The sequence below is a fragment of the Triturus cristatus genome, chromosome 3_2 (genome assembly GCF_964204655.1).
Source record: "Triturus cristatus chromosome 3_2, aTriCri1.1, whole genome shotgun sequence".
Taxonomy (NCBI): Eukaryota; Metazoa; Chordata; class Amphibia; order Caudata; family Salamandridae; genus Triturus; species Triturus cristatus.
The window spans coordinates 521,644,418-521,667,119 of NC_140584.1; the positions used below are offsets into that span (position 1 = coordinate 521,644,418).

General features: G+C 44.2%; 1 protein-coding gene across 1 annotated transcript in view; it reads left to right on the forward strand.

Annotated features, from left to right (window-relative positions):
- LOC146857649 (NADH-cytochrome b5 reductase 2-like) overlaps nucleotides 1-22,702 on the forward strand; it is a 175,287-nt gene that overhangs the window by 48,024 nt on the left and 104,561 nt on the right. Inside the window, exon 2 of the mRNA XM_085648226.1 lies at nucleotides 13,598-13,744. Coding sequence (XP_085504352.1) covers nucleotides 13,598-13,744 — 147 coding nt within the window. The remainder of the gene's footprint in view (nucleotides 1-13,597; nucleotides 13,745-22,702) is intronic.

Genomic DNA, 22,702 nt, shown 5'->3' on the forward strand with positions numbered 1-22,702 from the left:
CTAACAGGGCTCTCGCACACCAACTGAGAGCCAACAGGAAGCAAAAGCTAAAGAACAAACTACGGTCTAACAAGCAGCAGAGGCGAGAGGGCACAAGCGCAGTGCAGCTAGTGGGTGAAAGGTTCCTGTGTGCATGTGTTTGTGTCTGAGAGAGAGAGAGAGACACTCACAAATAGGCTGCAGGTAGGGCCCTCTAACCTGAGCCTGTTATATGATATTCTGTACCTAGTTGGATGGATATGGTTCAAATATGGTTCTAAGAGGCATATTATCAAGCACGGCGTTAAAATTATCGCCGTTTTAGTGGCAGAAACCTTCCACTAAAGCGGCGATAATGGGCTTGATAATATGCCGCAGAGAATTCCAATAGAAGCCCATGTTGACACCAGAACATGGGCTTCTATGGGAATTCTCAAGGGCATATTAACAAGCCTATTATCGCCACTTTAGCGGCAGTTTTCTGCCGCTAAAGAGGGGATAATTTTAACGCCGTTTCTTGATAATATGCCCCTTAGTGCTTCTTAATGCAGTGCTTCATGGTATAATAGCAAATAGGTTTGACAAGAGTTCCACCCGTAGCATCAATGGTATTTTTAATATTTTGTTGGAATCTTTCTGCATGTCATGTTTTCCCTGTGAGCAGATTATGGGTGTATGCTTCAAGGACTGATTAAGCTGTCAAATGACCATATTATCAGTTAAATTGAAGTTACTATTTTTGATTGTCCTAGTCTGTTTAGCCACCTATCTCCCTATTGGAGTAACCTGGGCTTTATAGGCATCACAGGTTACTGAAATATTTAACCGACACATTTTGAATATAATCATAATAAAAATAAAGATATTTGACTCCTAGTCATGGTACAATTAACTTTGTTGTTTTTCATCATGTAATTAAATGATTGGGTTTCTTTTTGGTTGTAATATCTAGCACTATATGTCCATTTTCCACCAAGATAGATTTAGTGGTTGTTTCTGTGAATTAAACTACAAGGCCTTTCATTCATTAAAGTGTCTGGAGGTTATATGGGACCCTCACGAAAACTATGAATGTTCTTGTCAGAGACTCTGTTGGTGCTAATGATCTATGCTTTACTGGTATATTCTCATCTGGACACCCTGTAAACAGACTCCTGAAGAAGGGAAATATTTTGCATTTGCCTTTGATTTTATTAAATAATCCAGACGAAACAAATTCTCCATCAGAAAAAATAATCAGAGGATTTTAATAGGCATCACTTTTACGAAAATGAGAAGCAGAGCTTTACAAGTGTGATTCTCTAATTGAGATGGGGACTTCCGACTACCTATGGAACTGGAGCCTTGTGCCAAAGACAGACTGGCACAGTTGTTTCTTCAGAAAGACACTCTTACCAGGGAATGGAAAATAATGAGTAATGGCCAAACAAGTATTCTCAGAAGTATCTCCCTGAAGTGCACACACTTTTTGGTGAAACGAGGTAGGATCACTCACAACTAGCGGCTACCATAGGTACAAACATAACATCAACAAAAGGCTGAATAAGCCACTTCTGTGTCAGCTTGGTAAAGGGAATTCTGGAGAGAGCAAGCAGTCCTTTGACCTCTCATCAGGATCCAAGGTCATCAGAGACAGCCAAGAAAAGATTAAGGTTCGGGGTAAGGTACCTCATGTGTGCAGTGTGAAGGATGAAGCTGAGCAGGGAACTGTTTAAAACATTTGGCATCAAGAGACACTAGAGAGTTACCTGTATGTCTTGGGCATTAGGGAAGAGTAACTTCCAGGAGAAACCACCTCTCATTCAGCATGGACTGGATGTCCATCATCTGGCCCTAGCAAAAATGCAGTCAAGACTCTCTTTGTGCTAGGCCTTCGTGGACTCAAATACCAGCCACCTTTGCAAAATGTTGCGCAAATACAATACCGGGGAAACTGATATTAACAGTATTTGACGCTTTGGATATTGTTTATTGAAGCTAAGTCATTCCTTAAATATGGTAAAGCTGCGCATGCCACCCTCTTGGACTGGGAAATACTACAGATCTTAGGTTTAACAGAGATGTGTTCATGCTTCTGGACATTGTTTCTTACATAGCTTATCCGTGAATAATCACATTACATTTAGGATGGCCTGCCCTGCCTCGCGGTGTCCTGCTACTTCTCAACAAACTATCTATTTCCAAATCCAGAAGTAATTTCTGACTTGATCTGTAGGAGCAGCTGTCCACTACACATCTTCGTTGTCTCTTCTAGCCGCTCTCTCACAAAAGGGTCGCCATTTTACTGTGCCTTCGAATTCCTTGCCATTAGAACGCTCAAAAGTGGTTTATTTTTTGAAGGGGTGTGGGTTCTTATTTAAATGCTCCTTCTGGCTCCGCGGTCCTAGCTAGAATTATCAGCACCCGTCAGCACCTTGTTCCGTGGAGCACACGGTAGGAGTGTTTTCACTCACTCACCGTTGTAGCTCCCCTAATAGCAATGACACTCCCAAGAAATTTGGCCCCTTTAGTCCTGAATCACACTTTTCAATATTTGGCAGCTTAAACAGAGCGCATAAAGCCTCTCATGCTGTAGCAAATTCTGTTCTTTGGGTGGAACATTTACTTTTCAGAAAACCTAATTGTTACGCATAATTCTGGTAATGTCAGAGCCCCAACATATATATTTTCACTTTGGAGCGTATTTCTCCCTCCTTTAGTGATTAGAAGCACTACATCAAAATATGCTTCACATTTATGATGATTATTAAACGTAATAATGAACTATTATTATTTATACTTGCATTTTTCTCATTTAAATATAATGCTCCCATACTTTTTATTTATAACTACGTAGTTGCACTCCCTTGGGTATCATTGAGATAAAAGTATACAATTATTTGGTAGGATTTTTGCGGAGAACTGTTAATTACAAATACTTTTCTCAAAAATTATTCACTAGTTCCATAACCTGTGACGGTGTCAAATAAAACAAAAATTTATTAAAATTGTTTCAAATATGATTACTTTTCAAGAATTGCAAATACTACTGTGCAGTAGTTTGAAATGGGACACATCAGACCTTGCGCAATTGATAACGTCCCGTATGTTATCTGATTAAGGTCCCTGGTGGCGCTTCAAGTCTGCAAGAATCTCATTGCTGACCTTCGTACAGGCAATGCACTGGAGCCGGGCAAAGCACAATGTGGAGTGACTGCAGGACTGCAGTGCAAATGATTAACTGACCCTCTAGTATATCTCCTTAACATGAACTGTGGCTTGTTTTGAGTAAGAGGTAAAATCTATTTCCTTTAGCACTTTCCTTATGTTTTTTTGTTTTGTTTTGTATTGTTTTGTTTAATAAACCTTGAAGCACGTGGTAAGTTATATTTCTACTATGGAATACAACTTACCATCAAGTCCTCATGGCTGCCCGAACTGAGGAGTGTGCTAATTGACAAGTGGCTGACATGGAGGCCAGAGGTGCACAGAGTGAGTCCGTCGTAAAGGTGAAAAGTAGGCCAAGACCTAAAGCTGAGGGACGCAAAGCGAAGTCTCCACGGAAACGGAAAATATGTTTCAGATGTAGATTGTTGTTTCCACATGACTGTAGATGTCCCTCCATTGGACTAATTTTCTGATGATGTGCAAGGTGAAAGAAAAAGTGAGTACGTCACAGCGTGAAGACAAAATGGTGTACCGAGTGCTGCATCAGTGGTTTTTGACGCGCTCCCTCAAGGCCTAGCGGTCACATCAAATCTACACCAAATGAAGTCGAACGTCATCTTAATCATCGAGAAAGAGTTCCTCAGTGTCAGTTTTCAGTAAAAGTGACAATGATATTTGCACAATGTCGATGTTTATTTCAGAGAGGCGTGCGCATGGAGGACTAGTCGAATGTGAGAAACACCACAGACTAAAGAAAAATTGACATGAAAAAGCACCAAAGGCTTACAACATTGTCAGAAGATTACCCTGAAGATAAATGGGTTTTGGATACCTTTTATTATTGATAGCGGTGTGTCGTTAAACATCATGCCTGAGGAGTAATATTGTGAATTATCTCCATTACCACAACTTATGCGGTCAAATACTAAGGTATATATGTGGGCTGCGTAAAAACCTTGACAAATTCAAGGTTCCTTTATAGCCAAGATGTAACACAAGACAACAGTGGTACGAGCACCTTTTCATGTACTTCTCGGCATGGCTTCAAGTGCCTGTTTGCTCAGTTTCAACCACTGCTGAAATGGGACTGATAGCAGTGAACTACAAGATCAGTGCTCATCATGAAATGGAAAGTCAGTTTTCTTTATTATTTCACGGGTTAGGAAAGCTCAAGACTATCAAAGCGCAGTTACATATAAATAAGGATGTTCATCCTGTTGCCCAAAGACAGAGATTATTTGCATTTCACTTGCAAGAAGCTGTTTAAAGAAAACTTAATTCATTGCTCAAACAAAATATAATTGAATGCTCCAACATCATCGTAGTAGTGACTAAAAGAGACCACGAAGGAGCTGTACACCTTTGCGTTGACATGTGTCAAGCCAACATAGGCTATTGAGAGAGAATAACATCCAGGTCCGCACATTGCTGATATGATAACTCAAGTGAATGGTGCAAAGTTTTTCTTTCTACTCAACTTAAACAAAGGAAATCAATCAATCAATCAATCAAAGTAACTTTATTTCGGTCAAGACCATCAAAGTTCCATAAAATCCAACAAATACAAAATAAAATACAAACAATAAAACAGCTTTTTACATTAAAACGGCACAATAGGATCATGGATCTACATAGTAAAACACCTCATATAGATGGTACCAACTAAAAATAGGGGTCATACAACAGCTACGGATAAGCAGCAAATGATCCAAAAACTCATAAGTGAACACTAGAACCAAATCATGTGATCGCAAATCATCTAATCGACCACATCAGGTCCAAAATGTTGGCTACCCCACACACAGACAAGGGATTTTGATCAGTTTTCAATAGCCTCAGGGCAACAGAATCACTACAGGTACCCAGCTGTCCACAAATAGGTGCAAACCACACTAAGCGGGCTGGGAATAGGCCGAGTATACAAACAAAGAATGCAGTATAGTCTAAGCATGGGTACTACAAAAGGGACACATGCCGTACTCCGATCCTGCCATTTTATACTAAACGACCCGAGAAGATGTGACCCCACTCGTAATTGATGGCATAATTTCCTGTCAAGTGGGATAGGAATCAGGTCCCAGTATTTCTCTAAACATTGCATCGATTTGAAATTTAAGAAGTCCCCAGTTAATGTGCCCACTGCATTTTGCTCCTCCCTGCTTGCCATCAGATCCCTATATTGTTTCTTCATGGCAGCATAAGATGGCATGGAGGCCAAGGATATCACCTGTTCGAACTTGAAGAAAATTGCTTGTACACAACATACTTTTCTAGACAAAGTAGTCTGTTTCGATATAAGCAACTGTGTTTTGGTGTGTTCTGTCCTGCAGAACTTTTAAAAGACGTAATTCGACGTATCATACAATCTATTGTGAATGCTTTTCAACTATAATGACAATATATTGTTTTTCAGAGCTACTCAGAAAGAGCATGACAAAGCTCTCATTCAGGTATGTCTTTTGCTAAGTGATGCTAGATTGACTTTGAATGCTGGCAAATGTGAATTTCATAAGACCAGTTTGAAATTCTTTAGCCATATCATTTCTAAAGCGGGTATGACACCTGAGCCAGCTAAAGTGCAAGCGCTATCTACTGTTTATCGCTCAAAGGACATTTTCATGTTGAACTCATTCTTTGGAATGGGCAGTTACTGTTCTAGATACATGCAAGACTTTGCCATGGTCAGTGCACCGTTACAAGAACTGATGAAAAAGAATGTTGTGTTTCATTGATCATGTGAGTGCGAGGAGAGTTTTAAGAGAATCAAGCAAGCCATTGAGAATGCCACTGAAATAGCCTTATTTGATCCCAAGCTTTATACCGAGGTTGTAGCTGATGGTAGCTCTGTTGGCCTAGGCGCAATCCGTGCATAGCACAATGGACAGCTGAGTGCCCAGAGGCATATTTTGGTATACACCAGTAAAAGCCTGCAGTAGTGTCCGTTAATTAAAATAATAAAATAATTATCTTAGAAAGCTAAATGTACAATTGAGAGTGTGAATCTTAATGTTAAACTGACATGTATTTGGAAATGTGCTGATTTGCAATAGGCAGTCATAATTATCCTAATAGGCCATAAAAAGGGTTCTTTAACTAGACGTGAATTTAATATTGCTGAAATGTTCACAATCTGATTTAGGAACTTGACCTTAAAAAGATATGCTTAGAAATGTTGTCATAACTGCAGATTACAAATGTATTACTTCATAGGCAACATTTTATTCCTGAAAGTCTGAGCTTTTTATATAATGTTTGAATACAGTAACTTGTGCATTTGAAACAATGATGGTTGATTCATATTAGGAAGAAGGTATTACCTAACAGTGATTTTGCTTTTAGTTAGTAGTTCATTGTTCTCATAGTGAAACGTAGAGGTCGATTGGTGCTTAAGGCCTATGGGAACTAAGCCTGGTGTTTCCAGAATCTAACTACGCAAGATTGTCTGTAGTTAACCTTGTAATAAAAAGTATAAGCCACATGAATTTCTGTGAGAACAGAGGAGCTGAACCTGCTTATTAAAGAACCCTGCTACCCTATTGGTCTGTGGAGAAAGGAGCCTGATACAAATGTTTTTGACATGTTTTCTTGACTTTTATATTAGTGCATGTTCCTAGGTAGATCGAGAGACTCTGAGACTTAGCCACTCACTTATTGCTGATTCTTTGGAGGATTGCCCCTGACTGATGTGGTTACTGCTGCTACTGTTTTCCTTCTTTGCCTTAGTATGCTATTTGACTTGACAGATTGCTACTACAACTGTATGCTGATCTAATTGGATTTACTGGGACTTGAGAGTCTTATGAACTACTCTTTATGGGGAGTTCTGTTCTGCTATGACTTTGAAGCTCTATGTTCCTTTGATTTCACTCTTTCCTTTTCATTAAAACTCTTCTTGGGTTTTCGAAATTTAAAAGCTCTGATGCTGACTAATAGAACATATTCCTACATGGAATGTGCTTAATGCAAATTATATTTTGATGCTTTATTCTAACCTCTTTTCTTTGAGATTTCGGTAAACTTGTTTGGTTTATGGACTAACTGAAATAAAGATAAAGAAAAGAACCCTACTAATCTCTTAATGAGAAATAAAGCTTTAAAAAATACAATAATACTCATCATTGACTAGACGTAACCTGTTATTGAGAGAGATTTAGGTTTGAGATGTCTGTTTTGCTCCTTGACTCCTAATACAGCATTCCAAGGACCGTCACTGAGAAGGACAAGGATTTAGCAGGACTTAACCTTGCAAGATGATAAATTGGTGTTATTACTAAAAATATTAGGATCAGCAAGCACTATTGACAATATTTGGCAATCCAAAAGCCAAGCTGTTGCCTCATATTGAACGTTTGGGTTTGAGATCAATGGAATACAACTACATTATCGTTCTCCGTCAAGTGAAGGATTAAAATCTTGCTGATAATTTTTCAAGAGTGCCCATACAATGCCGTGGTACTTCCATCTAAGTGAGCTGAAGCCTACATAAATGTCATTGTAAAATCGAACACACCAGCTGCCATGTCATTGGAACAAATTGTCATGGCTACACGCCAAGACAGTGACATGCTGTAGTTGAAAGGCATTATTGCTCGTCAATCCTGGAACCAGCCCTATCAACCTCTCACCGGTGACAATGAGTACTTAAAATTCAGAAATGTCAGAGATGAACTTCCTGTAACTCAGGAAGGTTTCATCTTGCGAGGTACACAAATTGTCATTTCCAAGAGCCTACGACAGCAAATAATTGAAGTGGCCCATGAGGGACATCGAGGAATAATTGCAACAGAGCGAGCTCTTTGAGACAGAGTCTGGTTTTCTCATCTCATTGAAAGAGTAGAAAGGGAGTTAAAGGACTGTTATGTATGCAACTGTCTCTCATCCCACCATTCAGCACCATTTAAACATGTCAGAATTGCCCAACCCTGCTTGGGAGAGAATTGATGTTGATTTCTTTGGTCCTCTTGAGAATGGACATCATCTAATGGTCATTGTTGATGAATACTCCTGTTTCCATTGATAGAAGATCTTTCAGCCATCACTCATGAAAAAGTAATGGAACGATTAGATGGCATCTTTGTGACATGGAGTGTCCTTGTGATCATGAAATCACTTCAGTGGTCGATAGTTCAGCTACTTTCTCAGCCTCCTCAATGTAAAACATCAGAAAAGTACTGTGCAGCTGTGCAGTGTGCTACATTAGAGAAGATTGTCCTCAAGGTTGTTTTTTGAATACTACTTTTCCAGCTTACCGATCAACCCCTCACTCGACTACAGGGGAAAGCCCTACAACTTTAATTTTCAGGAGAACCATGACAACCTATTTACCCCAATGGACCGATCTCAGATCAAAGACTGAAAGACATTTTCACAGAGGATTCGACTAACAAAGGAAAAATGAAATTCGAAGCTGACAAGCAACATCATATGAAAGATATCACTTTCAAGAGAGGAGATCGAGTACTAGTTTGCCAATCCAGAAAGTGGAAAACTGATGCCCCTTTTGAGGCTGAGCCCTTTACTGTCACAACCAACAGAAGACACATGGTGACTGCCCATTGTCCTTGGAAGTCCCTTACAAGAGATTCTTCTCACTTCAGCCATGCGCCTTATCACTTACTAAACATTGAAGTCACTGTAGAGACTGGCTCTGGACAGACAGTGGATGATCCTGTGACCACTGATTTCGCCACCTCACCTATGCAGATCACTGACACTTTGACTGCCAACTCTTGGTTTCCGATAGCTAAATCCGGCTATGTGATCCAAGCGTCATGAAGGCCTATTGCACAGTTAAAAGTGTATATGTAATTATTTATGTATTTATTCATTTATAAAAAAAAGTTGTAACTTTTTATTTTAAAAAAGCGGGAGATGTAGTGTTGTGCAGATAAAGAATGAAAGAACTCTTTAGGTTACCGATGGACTCCGTAGACTTGTGAAGGAGGCATTGGAGGGAGCGAAGGAAGGGAATGCAGGTTTAGAACTTTGAGTTTTTGCTTACACACCGAAGAGTAAAGACGTGTATAACTACTCTCTGTGTGTGGCTTTGTCATTGGCGAGTGCCCGGGCTGGGTAGGACGCTATGGAGTCCACGGGGGCTTGTTAGTTGATAGGCCAGAATTGAGTGGGAGGGAAGGGTTTAAGGTCAGTTAAAAGTAGGAATGGCCTCTTTTGCCATACCCCTGGGAGGTCAGCTCAGGTGTTTCTGGGAGGATGGTCAGCGGTATTAGGGTGCAATTGGGCAGGAGGGGCCAGTGTTTTGGTATCGAGGCAGTGTCTCAGAAAGGTGGAGTTAGTGCCGCTCAGTTGGGGTAGGAATTATCAGGGGTGGACTTGCTGTTCAGTAGGGCAAGGCTGCATCTTGCATAAGATGGTAACTGCTGCCACTGTGGCCCACAAAGCTTGTACCAGTGTATAGCAGTTTGTGGTGCATTGCAAACCCATCAGTTCTTGAGAAAATGAAGAGCTGCACGTGAAAGAGAAGGCTGTGCAGAGGGGTATGGTAACCCCGCTAGATGGACTGCAGTCAGTGGCGTCCCTAGTGTTGGTGTCACCCGGTGCGGGTAACTCATGGTGTCACCCCCTCACGACTTACCGCATGGACCTCCTCCGCCACGAGTCCGCCAGTGGACACAGTTGGCAAATAACGGGACCATACAGAATCCTTAGTAACGTTTGTAAATGTAGGTCCTATATTTACAAAATGTGCCTGTTAACAACAGTGTGATAATGACTCATTAATCAGGTTTTACAGTGGGCTACCTGCTAGTCAACAGTTTATTGGAATTTATAATATCATAGGTATGGTACTTTGTACTGGTGTGGTGTTCCCACTATCCAGCAACACGATATATCAGTGGTCGAAGTGGGGGGGAAAAAGTAGGGGAACTGTGGGCGGAGAATCGGAGGGCGGCAATAACCCAAGGATTGGATCAGTGGACGGAGCCAGAGGCGTGGCCAGAATGCGCAAACATCCCAATTGTTTGTATTTGTTTGGTTTCACTGCCCAGTTTTATCAACCAATGGATACACATGATTATTTAAGGTTATAATGAGTTATTGATAGTAAAATGTATTCACAAAGTGGGATATACTTCTAATCACAGAATGTCCCCAAATACGATAAAAAAGCACAAGCCATTTGTCTCCGAGCCATGGAGTTTCTGTCATCAGCACTTCTTCCTTTTCCACAACAGCAGTTCAAACATGAATGGCTAAAAATGTTTTCTAAATAATAATGGCTCTGCCATATTTGCCTCATAATGCAAGATCTGCAGCATGATCTGACCATTTAAATTAATAAATTGTTTGTAGCTCAAACGTATCAAAAGTTAATAAAAAATGTGACTTGTGTTGCTGCGGAGTAGATGACAGTTAATAGCTCACTGTTCTATGTTAGGATTTTAACTTATAAACTGCAAGTAACAAAAGGATCTCTCTGACAAAAGCAGTAGCCCACTGGCCTATTTACATTATGTGCACTTTGTGATGTGCATGGTACATGTTCTTTGCAGCAAGTACATTAACCCTCTGAGCTACCTTTCCATGAGTCAAATCTTCCATTAGACAAAATTCCGATCACTCTCTAGGAAGAACATTAATCACCAGAGTCATCATGACATTTTTATTGTTACCGAAAATTGCTGGAGGCCAGGAAGGAGGCAGCAAGGGCTTTTAAAACCACAATAGACTTGCAAAAATGATGCCTCCACCTAAAGGCAGCAACTGGTGCAGTCACACCGGTTGCACCGCCCTAGAGCTGGCCCTTCTCAAGGGTCCTGTGACCTCAGTGACAGAGTCACTGTTGCTCTAGAGTGTGCTGCTTCATAGGCCTGCCCGCAAGACTGGAGGTGGACAAGCCTTGAAGGTTAACCCACACTTGTCATGCTAGGGTCCACCTGCTGCTATGACACCGGGGCTTCTAATGTCTTGCGAAGCCTTCTAAGGTCTAGCATGAGATAGTGCTCTCTCAGGAGAGTGGTCTGGTGGACTGGTTAATAAGGTTGAACCTGGTTCCCCAGTTCCAAATTCAGCAGCTCTGGCTATAGTGCCACATCCTCTTCCCCACTGAACACCATACTGCCCCACTGAGAAAAACTCAGACTGCCTTCAACTACAACCCAATTGTTGCCAGCTATAAACACCTGGATGCAGGTCAATTTAAATTACGCATTGGGCAAGAGCAATATGTGGCCTACAAGTAAAAAGTGACAGCATCCTGGAAAAAGCAAACACTCATAGGGAATGCAAAATTTTGCAAACCATGTGAAATGTAAGCAGGAACAACATGCTTACCGTAACGCTTTTACACTCACTGTTCAGAAATCAGTGAGTGCTTTTGCCTGAAAAGTTAAGGACATGACAACAGGGCCCTGAATGGACCCATTTCAATGACCATTGCTTATATCCTTACAAAACGTAAGCAGTATGGTAAAAAAGACAACATCCCTAGATGCAGAGCAGCAGTACAAATTTTGTTTTTCAATCCTCACATTGCAGTACCTCCAGGATTGGTGCACTAGTTCCAAGCCCTGGGAAAACAAGGCCAAGACAACAAAAATAGCACTTCACTGGCAAACTCTGTAAAAGTGGCACTAATGTGTTTGGGTGTGAATAAAATCAATCTGGCCAGTTTGCTCGCACTCTGTCTTACTTTATTTAGTTATTTATTTTGCATATTTTTAAACTTTTATTCCCAATGCTGCACTTTGGAATTAAATGTCAGAAAAATACGACATTGATTTTCCAGCAAAAGTGATTTTCTTTTTTGGATCCATTTCACAGGGGAGCAAATAAAAGAAAGGAGTGAGAACCCCGTCTTGCAGCCACTGTCTTCAGTAAGAGAAGAACTGCTGGGCTAGCAGGCGAGAGGCCTCAGCTTGTACACAGAGCTGCTGTGCCTGACAGTCGTCTTTGCAGGCCTCCCGACAGCTCAAAAGATGGTCCCACAACTCGGTGATCTGAGGCAGGCAACCTCGCTCCGCACTGCCTTCGCCCTCCCCCTACGCCCTGCTGGGTGTCACCCCCATGTGAGGGTGTCACCCGGTGCGGTCCGCACCCCCCGCACCCCCATAGTGACGCCGCTGACTGCAGTGTCACCTTGCAGTAAGCAGGTGGCACCCGAGAGCAGATGCTCAGTAAAAGCGGCACATAACCATGCTGACAGTAGGTCTCGCTCCCAAAGTGAAAGTGCCTCTTCAAAACAGAAGAAAAAGTAGGAGGCGCTCTAAAGAAAATTGATTGGCACTGCTGATCCTATTGTGCTCACTGGAGATGAATTGAATCAGAATGTTATTTTTATAAACATTGACTCGTATGCATTTTAGTGAGCCCATTCAGCTAGTTAATAAGTCAGCAGAGGAAGGTTGGGAGAGGTTTAGAGCCAGTGTTGGGTAATGTGTTTGGGTATGGATGGCCTTTGTTTTGCCTTGTCTGCACAGCCTGAGTTTGTAGTTCAGATGTTTCTGGAGCACCCACGACCCCCGTTTTGTTCAGGTTGCATGGAGGGGTGTCAATTGGGTATGTGATATCGCAGCCATGAGGTACTGTCTCATTAAACAGTTTTCATGGGACCGGGCTTCCGGGGTTTATCGTTAGTAATTGTTTGTCAGTGTAGGACGGTCTGTAAGATGGAGGGGAGTAGCCAATAGAGGATAGCCCTGGGCAGTACTGTTGCTGGGCAAGCAAATCCAGTTGAAGGGGAAGGTTGGAGAAGGTTTAGGGGCTGAGGCACAGAACTGTTAGGACCTCTGCTATAAGGAAGACGATGGTAAAGGGCAAGATGGATAGAGAGGGGTGGTCAGGAGGGAGCTGAAAATAGAGGATGGGTGGTTGGTTCAAAACTTAAGATAAGTGTTGCAGGCCAAAGGTGAGAAAAGTTACTGCATTTGAACTGCATTTCTGTTGGTCTTTATGTCTGTACATTTTGGGAACTAATCACAGCTTTCAGGAGGACTGTGACTACGGTCCCATTACTTATCTGTCCTATTCCATTCAATTGTTTTGGAAGAAGACAAACAAATAGTGGGTATCTTACTGCTAGTTAAGCTATGGGTGCTAAGAACTCTGTGTAAACTACTAGTCATAGATCTGAATCCTGGCTATGCTTAGTCAGCCACTAGAGCCTGAAGAAAAAAGTGTTATGTAAAAACAAGTTGGTATTATCATTATGATGAGCCCAGTTTAGTAGGGATTTTATAACATATAAAACCATAGATCGCATTGGGAGGAACACATATCCCTGCCTGCAATCAGCTGCCCAATCCTAGGTACTTACTGTTCCATCTTCCTATTACCACATGGGGCTATTAGAGCTGTTGAAAACAAGTCACATTTTTGGAAACTACAGAAGTGCAAGCAACTGAACTTTGGTTTGATCTTTTTATCATTTGAAACGCATGATCCTACTGATGGTTTCTGTGTGTGTTATTGGGTCCATAGTGATACATCTTTGTCTGTTATCTCTCTTTAGGATTCCACCATATTGTTTGCACTGGCTGTCATTGCAGCAACAAGTGTATTGCTTCTGTTTAAAGCTGTGGGTTCAAAGCCAAAGAGAGCCCCCATCACGTTGTTGGATGCAAATGTCAAATATCCCCTACCTTTGATAGACAAAGAGGTAAGTGTACGAAGATGATGTCTTTCATGGTCAATCATTTCATACCCACTCCTGACTACTATTTCATAACACAAGGACATGTGTTGAAATTACAGCTGATCTGATAAGAAGCACGTCATGTACTAATGAGTTGAGAAGTGTTGTCCTTCACAGATTGCTGAATCATGTTTATATTCCCTCTAGCAATGCTTTCACAATGCCATTGCTGTCAGTTAAACACGGAGTCACATCACATATACTAGAGGTCAAGGGATATGTAATTCGAAAGCAAATTGAAAAACCACTGGCAAAGTAAACAAATGATACAAGCATGGCTATAAGCATTGCCACGTTTTTAACAGGAACCTACCCGTCAGGGGAGATGTTCAGTTAGGTAATGTAATGCATTGCATTGTTTTGAACTGCTTCTACCCACGTGCACTATATTCACAAACTGCACCCACTGAACTAACGCTGCTTGGGGAAAACTTAATACAATTGTTAAGACTGGCTCATTGGTGCATAGTGTGTAGAGCACGGTTGTCCTGTAGCATTTGTGTTTAATGCAACATCATCAACTCTTTTTTCTGGAAACTCCAATCGGCATACATGTATGGCACCCACCCTTTGTCTAGCCACACAGAAGCTAGAGAAAGTATTTGATGCTGATCACTCACTTCATTGAGAAGCAACTAGGGGTAGCATCTGCAACACTGAGATGCAGCTTGCAACACCTGAGGACTTGTTTACAACGTTAGGTAACCCGTCTAACTACTGGTGTTTTAAAAGTAGGTATGATTTCAGATTTTGATATATTTATTTTTGTGCTTATTATCAGGTAATGCAGATGCGATATATTTCCTATAACGATTGCTGAATGAAAATCTGAAATGACTCACCATGAGGGTCAAAGATCATGTGATGTCATTGATGATATTGAAGGCATAGGTTCCTGCAGTGTTATATCTGCAAGCAGTATGATTTTGTTCAAACAATGCTGCTGCTCCTTGGTGAAAGACTTGAGTGCCCTGAAGCTCTGGAAGGTGCCTATGGGAGAGGGGGCTACCCAGGGGCTGACATGTCTAATTCCATATCTGCAGCCTTTGACCTTTGTCTATTTAGCTTCCAATAGTTAGTTGACACTTGGACTTTCTCTATTTGGAAACTTTCTTATCATACTGGTAATGCTTGTTTTAAGTGCCTAACCCTTTTTTAACAACATTTTGTGGATTCATTCCTGCTGACTTGTTTTAATCCTAGATAACTCACTTTTGAAATCCAAATCCTCTTTCTGGGTTGAAGAATGGAATAGATGGTGACTTTTGGGGGTTTAGCAGCAGAACTAGAGCTTAGTTTAAACTCTCTTTTAGAGAAACAGTTTTGATAGATGTCTATATACCCATCCTGTACTTTCCTTTGCATTAGGAATGTGAACAGACAATGTTATAAAAAAAACTATAATCCTTTGCTATTTATTGATGTCTCAAAAGGACGAAGCCAAAGAAACATGCATCAGAGGTAGCTGGGTAACGCTCGGACATAAGGAGCATCCACTCCTGCCTCATATGACGCAGAACACAGGCGTCTCTCCATCCTAGAGTGGTTTAGCTTTCGGAAGGGTTTCCTATCCTAGGACAGATTTAAAAAATATGCTTTAAATGGTGCATTCTACAGCTCCATTTCCAGAAGAATATACCATTTTCTGAAGACTTTGTAAGAGATTGGAGAATGCGTTGATTGAAAAGTGCACTGATGTTTTGAAGCTCCTGAGGAGTAGATTTCCTTGCAATGGTTTCAGTATTTGTAATAGGATAGGCTTTTGGGATTAGTTGTAGGGTTCAATAAGATCACTGAAAAATGTAATAATTTGTTGAGCATTGTATAGTAATGTGCTGAAATATTGAGCCTTGCAAATAGAAAACTGGGAACTTTTTTGTCGTACAGTATTACAAATGCAAAACCAAACGAATTTTTCTTTGCGGCCAGTAGTTTAAATGTTATTTCTGAAAGTAACCTGTTCGTATTGCAAGCATGTGGTCTGTCAGATGTGGCTTTTGTATTAGGCCTCAAGCAAGGTGTGAGCTGTGGCTGAAGGAGGTACCATTTTTATTTATTTATTTTATTTATTTATTAGAACTTGTAAGGCGCAACAGCTACCCAAAAAGGGTTTCCCGGCGCCGAGATACAGCAGAAAACAATATATATGACCAGAACAAGCTGATTGAGATTATAGGTCAAAAAGCCAGGTTTTAAGATGTGTACGGAACCTGTCATAGTTTTCCTCCTTGCGAATGAAGAGGGGGAGGGCGTTCCAGTAGGAAGGACCAAGGAAGGCAAAAGATCTGCCACCCATTCTTGCCAGTTTAAATCTTGGAATACAAAAATTTGAAAGTGATTGGGAACGAAGACTACGCTTAGGATGGTAGAGCTGGGCTAGAGATAAAAGATAGTTAGGAGCCGTGCCCGCCTTGATTTTAAACATCACAGTCAGAGCTTTGAAGCGAATTCTGTTTTCCACCTTAAGCCAGTGGAGTTTCTTATGATGAGTTGAGACCCCAGAATGTTTCGGGATTTTACAGAGTAGACGGACTGCGGCGTTCTGAACAAGTTGCAGTCGGTTAACTACCGCTTTGTTAGAGCCAAGATACAGTACATTACCGTAGTCAATCCGAGAAGTAATCAAGGCATTGACAACGGTCTTCTGAGTAGAAAGGGGTAACATCCATATGATTTTCCGTAACCATTTGATAATGGTAAGGCAAAGACCCACTACTTTGTTTGCTTGTTTAATCATAGAAAGAGTACTGTCCAGAATAAATCCCAGGTTTCGTACATGGTTCACTGGGGAAGGAATTGTGGCCAACTGGTCAGGCCAGTGGGAAGAATTCCACAGCTCGTGCTGTTTACCCAGGAGAAGAACCTCCGTCTTGTCTCCATTTAACTTTAGTTGGTTGCTGGTCATCCAATTCAGGATGTTTTGCAGCCCCAGCTTAAGGAGAGAAGAGGAAGAAGGACGGGGCTCTGAGAGGGAGAAAATAATCTGAGAGTCGTCGGCGTAGGTCATCAGGGCGAGTCCAGATTTTTCAGCAATATCAGCTAGAGGTCTCAAATAGATATTGAAAAACAGCGGGCTCAAGATAGAGCCCTGTGGTACGCCGTGTGATATTTCAAAAGAGTCAGAGCAGGCTATGGAGGAATTTATTTGAAAAGACCTGCCGCTCAAAAAGGACCGAATCCAGTCCAGTGCCTTACCACACACTCCATTCCTACGTAGTGCCTTGATAAGAATTTCATGAGATATAGTGTCAAAGGCCGCGCTTAGGTCAAGGAGTACAAGCGTGACCGTCTGACTCTTATCAAGTAGGTTTCTGATGTGCTCAGTGACTCCAAGGAGAGTGGTTTCCGTAGAAAACCAGATTGTGAGGGGTGCAAAAGATAATTTTTTTCCACAAAGGAGGCTAAGGTCGAATGAACATGTCTCTCCAAACATTTGGAAAAGGCGGGGAGAAGAGAAATGGGTCTGTAATTTGACAGACACTCAGGCTCAGCATTGGGTTTTTTCAGCAACGGCGTGACCATGGCATGTTTCCAGAGGGTCGGGACAGACGAATCCTCTAATGAAGTATTAAGCGTGTTGACAATGACCTCCAGAGACTGGTCATCTAGTAGTTTCAGGATTTTTATCGGGATAGGATCCCTAGGGGAGCCAGACTTAATATTTTTAAGAATGGATTTCATTGAGTCCACCGTGATGGGAGGCCATGCTGCTAAGATGTTATCACCCGGAAAGATAGGGTCCCAGTCAGTGGAAATGGGTGGCACAATATTGTTGACGGACACGTCTCTGATAATTTTCTCAATTTGTTCCACAAAGAAACAGCCAAGATCCTGACACTGTTTCGCGTCCAGTGGGGGAGGAAACGCTGAGGTGTGAGCTCCCGCTAGGTCTTTAACTAGATTAAACAGAGTCTTCGATTTGTTAGAAGCCTCCATAATAGAGCAAGAGACAAAGGAGGCGCGCGTTTTAATACAGGCTGTATGGTATAAGTTTCTACCATTGACTATTGTATTTGTAAAACAGGGTCTAGTATGTCATGCTTGGTCCGCAGATCTATGTTTTGGGCCAAACGGGGGCAGCACAGACCACAGACTAGCTTGTTGGTGTGAAAAATGCCGCTTTATTGGAAACAGGTGCACCTTACAAACAACTTCCCTTGGCCTGTGCCGTACAAAACTAATCCTCACTAAATGTAGTCTTCCTATCTTACCGCCCACCCCCTCCCCTAAACACATTTCCCCCCTGCAACGATTATAAACACAAACTTGCTATTCCTAACTTTTCTACACCTACCTAACTAGGTAACTTATTATGTTCTATCACACTGTAACCATACCTCATTATATCTCCAATGACCTAGGAAAAACGCCCCCCATAGCGCCCCACACCAGCACCTGTTCCAGCGACAACCCCGTACAAATTCCCCCCCCCCCCGATGCACCTGCTCCCAAGAAAACCACCAAACCGAAATCTGAATAGGCTAAACCAAACAGAGAAAACTAAAAAAGGGTGACCAAAGGAAAAACACTCTAGGGAAGGAGGGCGGGACAAAGCAAAAGGCCCAGTGTCCACCCTGAAAAACCGGCTGTCGTGTCACAACCACCAAAATGGTGGCTCGTGACATAAGATGGCCGGTTATAAAGACCCCCAGCCTAAAACCAGCCCAACCCCAGCCCAGCAAGCCCAAAGCCAGCCCAAAGGAGCCCAACCAGCTCACTGAGCTCCGGCTGCCCCCTGGCCCAAAACCCCCCCGGGGGGGGCAGGCCTCCCGTTGGTCGCCGCCCCCCCAAAGCCCTATTGGGCAAAACAGGGGGGCAGCACAGACCGCAGACTAGCTTGTTGGTGTGAAAAAGCCACTTTATTGGAAACAGGTGCACCTTACAAACAACTTCCCTTGGCCTGTGCCGTGCAAAACTAATCCTCACTAAATATAGTCTTCCTATCTTACCCCCACCCCCTCCCCTAAACCTGTGTCCCCCCTGCAACGATTATAAACACAAACTTGCAATTCCTAACTTTTCTAAACCTACCTAACTAGGTAACTTGTAATGTTCTATCACACTGTAACCATACCTCATTATATCCCCAGTGACCTAGGAAAAACGCCACTCGAAAGTCGGGCTGATGGCTTTCGAACCCCCCTTAGGCATCCTGACGCTTCGAATATCTGCACACACCTATCGCTCTGTCCAAAGCCTCCTTCAGCTGTACTATGTACAATTCCATGCCATATTGAGACAGATGAACCCCATCCTCTCTAAAGAAATACACTGCCGCATTTCGCATCTCCGGGTGTTCCATCCTACCTAACCCCTCCCTATCGCAGAAAATCCTCATGTCCCTATTAATCTTCCTTTGCGCCCTATCTATGGCCGCCGGCCGCTCAGCCCCTCTCCAAATTCTCCTAGGGATAAAATCAGACCATATTATATGGCAACCTGACCACTGCTGCCGAATCTCCAGCAAATCCCGCTTCATTTGCTTCAACAACGCCAGGCCCTTGCATTGCACCAGATCGTTCTCTCCTAAGTGAATGACTAAAACATCCGGACAAACTTCCCCCCTGACCACCTTGTTCAACGCCGTAAATAGCTCCTGCCACCTCATGCCCCCCTTTCCCTGCCAATGACAACGAAAAAGCCTAGGATCCAACTCTAAATTAAGATTCCTGTTCTTGTCCCATTCAGAACGCTCCGCTCGCTTCACAAAGAGTGTCCTAAGATGAGGATGGACAAACCGGCCACGTCCGGCCCCGCCACCGCACCTGAAAAGACACACATGTAAGACAAGGGAACAGCAATTCAGGCCTCCTCTTCCATCCCGACACCCCTCAACTTGATATATGTCTTGTAGAAGTCCGATTTCCACCTCCCCAAGCGCATAAGTTCCTCCCTCCCTCACCCTTTCCTGGCTGCATCTGTCACTGCACCTATGCAAAAAGAATGCATCCCATAAAGTCTGGGGTCCTCACCCATGACGTGCAGGGCGTGCTGAAGAACCCAAAGCAGCTGAGCCGCTGTCACCCTTCCACTGTCAACCCAGCGAGAAACCTCCCCCGCTGCTGCCGCCACCCTGGACGCCAGAGTCTCCCCCCACCCCGCTGGGCACACTGCTCGATCCAGCGCGGGTCCCATGACAACCCATTTCCCCGCTCCCTGTTGATCAGTCTTCGAGCACTATAACAGAACTGCCACCTCCCTGGACCGCAATTCCACCTCCCCCCATCGTATCCCTGACCCTACAAGCTCGGACACCCAAAAGGCCCCAAAATACATCCACGACATGAGTGTGGAAAACAAAGTGGTCTCCTCCCGGTTGCAGCAGATGCTCGGCAAGAGTTGTATCAAGCCGACAAGAATACTCGCCGTGATGGGACGACACTGACGGGCCTTGGCGCCCCTTTCTCGCACCCAACCTTCCAATAGACGTGCGCCCAATTCACCCGCCGACGGTGCATAGCCCAACCCCAATTTCCCCATAAATGCTATGGCTGACAACTTACCTGCAATCGTCGCTTTCGACATCCCCCTGTCCATCATCGCCAGAATAAACTGCACTACCTCTTCACCCTCACCCATCGATTGTCATGTCGCCCCGCCCCACTGTCGAAAAATTCCCGCCATGCCTGCTCGTATGCCTTCCAAGTGGAAACGGCCACAAACCCTCTTACCAGTTGTACGACCCTTTCTCTCCTACCGACCACAGTCCCTCTGGCACCGGCGTCTTGCGTTCGTCCGCCTCCGTGGCTAGCCCATGGAACCTCTGCCACTGTGAACGAGACAAAGAATCCGCAATGTCATTGTCCACCCCTGGCACATGCCGGCTTGAAACAAGATGTCATGTTCCAAACATCGCAGCACAAACACCCTCAACAACTTGAGCACCTGTGGGTCCCTAGCTGACTGCATATTGACGACATGTACCACCGACATGTACACTCTGAAAATCACCCTTTTGTGCGCTAGCTCCCGTGCCCACACCGTCACTGCTACCACCAGCGGGAACAGTTCCAAGAAAGTGATGCTCCTCCCCCCGTCCTGCCAATGTGGCGGCCAGACCCCGCGCACCACCTCCCCTGCCAGTACAAACCAAAACAGCCCACTCCCGCCGCGTCCGAGGAGATGGTCACGTCCCATTCCCACTCTTCCGGGGGAGCCATAGGGATACCATTAAATCGCTCCAAGAAGGCCCGCCACATGCGCAGGTCCTCCTTCGTCCCTGCCGACAAGCGCAGATGATGGTGCGGTAGTGCCAACCGGACAGGGCCCGGCCCAGTCGTCTGCAAAAAATACGTCCCGCCCGCACCACTCAGCACGTGAAGTTCAAATGCCCCAAACGAACCTGTACCTCCCACACCGTCACCTTCTGTTTCACCAACATGGTGTCCACCAACAACAGCATGTGCACCTTTTTGTCTCCCGGCAAGCGTGCCTCCATGGCCACCGAGTCTAGCTCCATTCCCAGAAATGACAACACCGTGCTGGGACCTTGTGTCTTCTCTGGCGCCAGGGTCACACCCAGGTAGCCCATGAGCTCTGTAAAATTGTCCAGCTGTTGCTGGCAGTCCGCCGAACCGGGCAGTCCCACCAGGAAAAAGTCATCCAGGTAGTGCGTCACTTTCTCTTTGCATGTACGCCACGAAAAAGGCCACTGCAAGAAGGTACTGAAACGTTCAAACAAAGCGCATGCGATCGAACACCCCATGTCCACAAAAAATGACGCCGTCGAACTGTATACCCAACAGTTGGTAGTCCTCCGAGTGCACCGGTAACAACCAGAAAGCCGACTTGATGTCACATTTCACCATGAGGGCGCCCGCCCCCACCGTCACCACCAACCACCGCGCCACATCTACGGAGGAGTAAGATACCGACGACAGTTCCGCCGCTATATAATCATTGACCGACGCCCCCCCCCGGCCATGACAGATGCTGAATCAGGTGAAACTGGCCCGGATCCTTCTTCGGCACCACTCCTATGGGGGAGATGATCAGGTCCCGGATAGGGGTCTCATGAAAAGGGCCTGCCATCCGTACCTCTTTGCCCAGTTTTTCCCATACCACCGTCTTATGCGTATGGGCCGATTTCAGATTTTTGGCCTACCTGGCGATTCTCGGACCCTCGTACCCCAGCCGGAAACCCACCCGAAAACCTTGCCGTAGCATCCCCGCATATTTGGTCCGTGGATAAGAAGCCAAGAAGGGTTCCAGCCGATCCTGTTTAACTGGCGTAAGCGCCTTTTCCCAGAGTCCCCTGGCCTCCTCTACCTCCCCTGCCTCCTGACTGTTGCCCCATCGGCGCGGACTGCTGACCTTGAGTGCCACCTCCTGTGCCCCAGCATTGCACCACCGGGTGACGCTTCCAGCATTTGGAGCATTCATGCCGGAATTTGCAATATTGTCTAGCACAAACGCCCTTGTTGTAATCCCAACACGCTCACACTGTGGCACCAACCGTATTCTCTCCCTGCCCCACCCCCCCACGGGAGGGGCAGGTTGGAAAGGGGCGGGGCGCGAGCGGCAACCCACTGGCCGTGTAGATCATTTTGCCAAACTTTGCCCCTCCCATGGTCTGCTGGTACAGATCCAAATCGATTTCCCCCCATTTCGACTCCGGGTCCCAGGCCAATCGTGCCCTAATCTCCTCGTCATAGTGCAACCAAGCATAACCCCCATACGTGACCTGCGCCCGCCATATCACGTCCATGTATTTAAAGAGCACGGCCGACCTATCCAGGTACTTTTCGCAGTACACAATGGCAAAAATCAAGAAACCCGCCGACCAATTTTGATATTCAGTGGCACTCTCAGACGCTTGGCCAATTCCTGCTCCTCCTCCTTAGACCCTTCCTTCGCCGTCAGCTCGCGGTGCAGGAGTTTCAGGATATCCATGTGCTCCCCTTTCTATATCTTCTCCTTGGT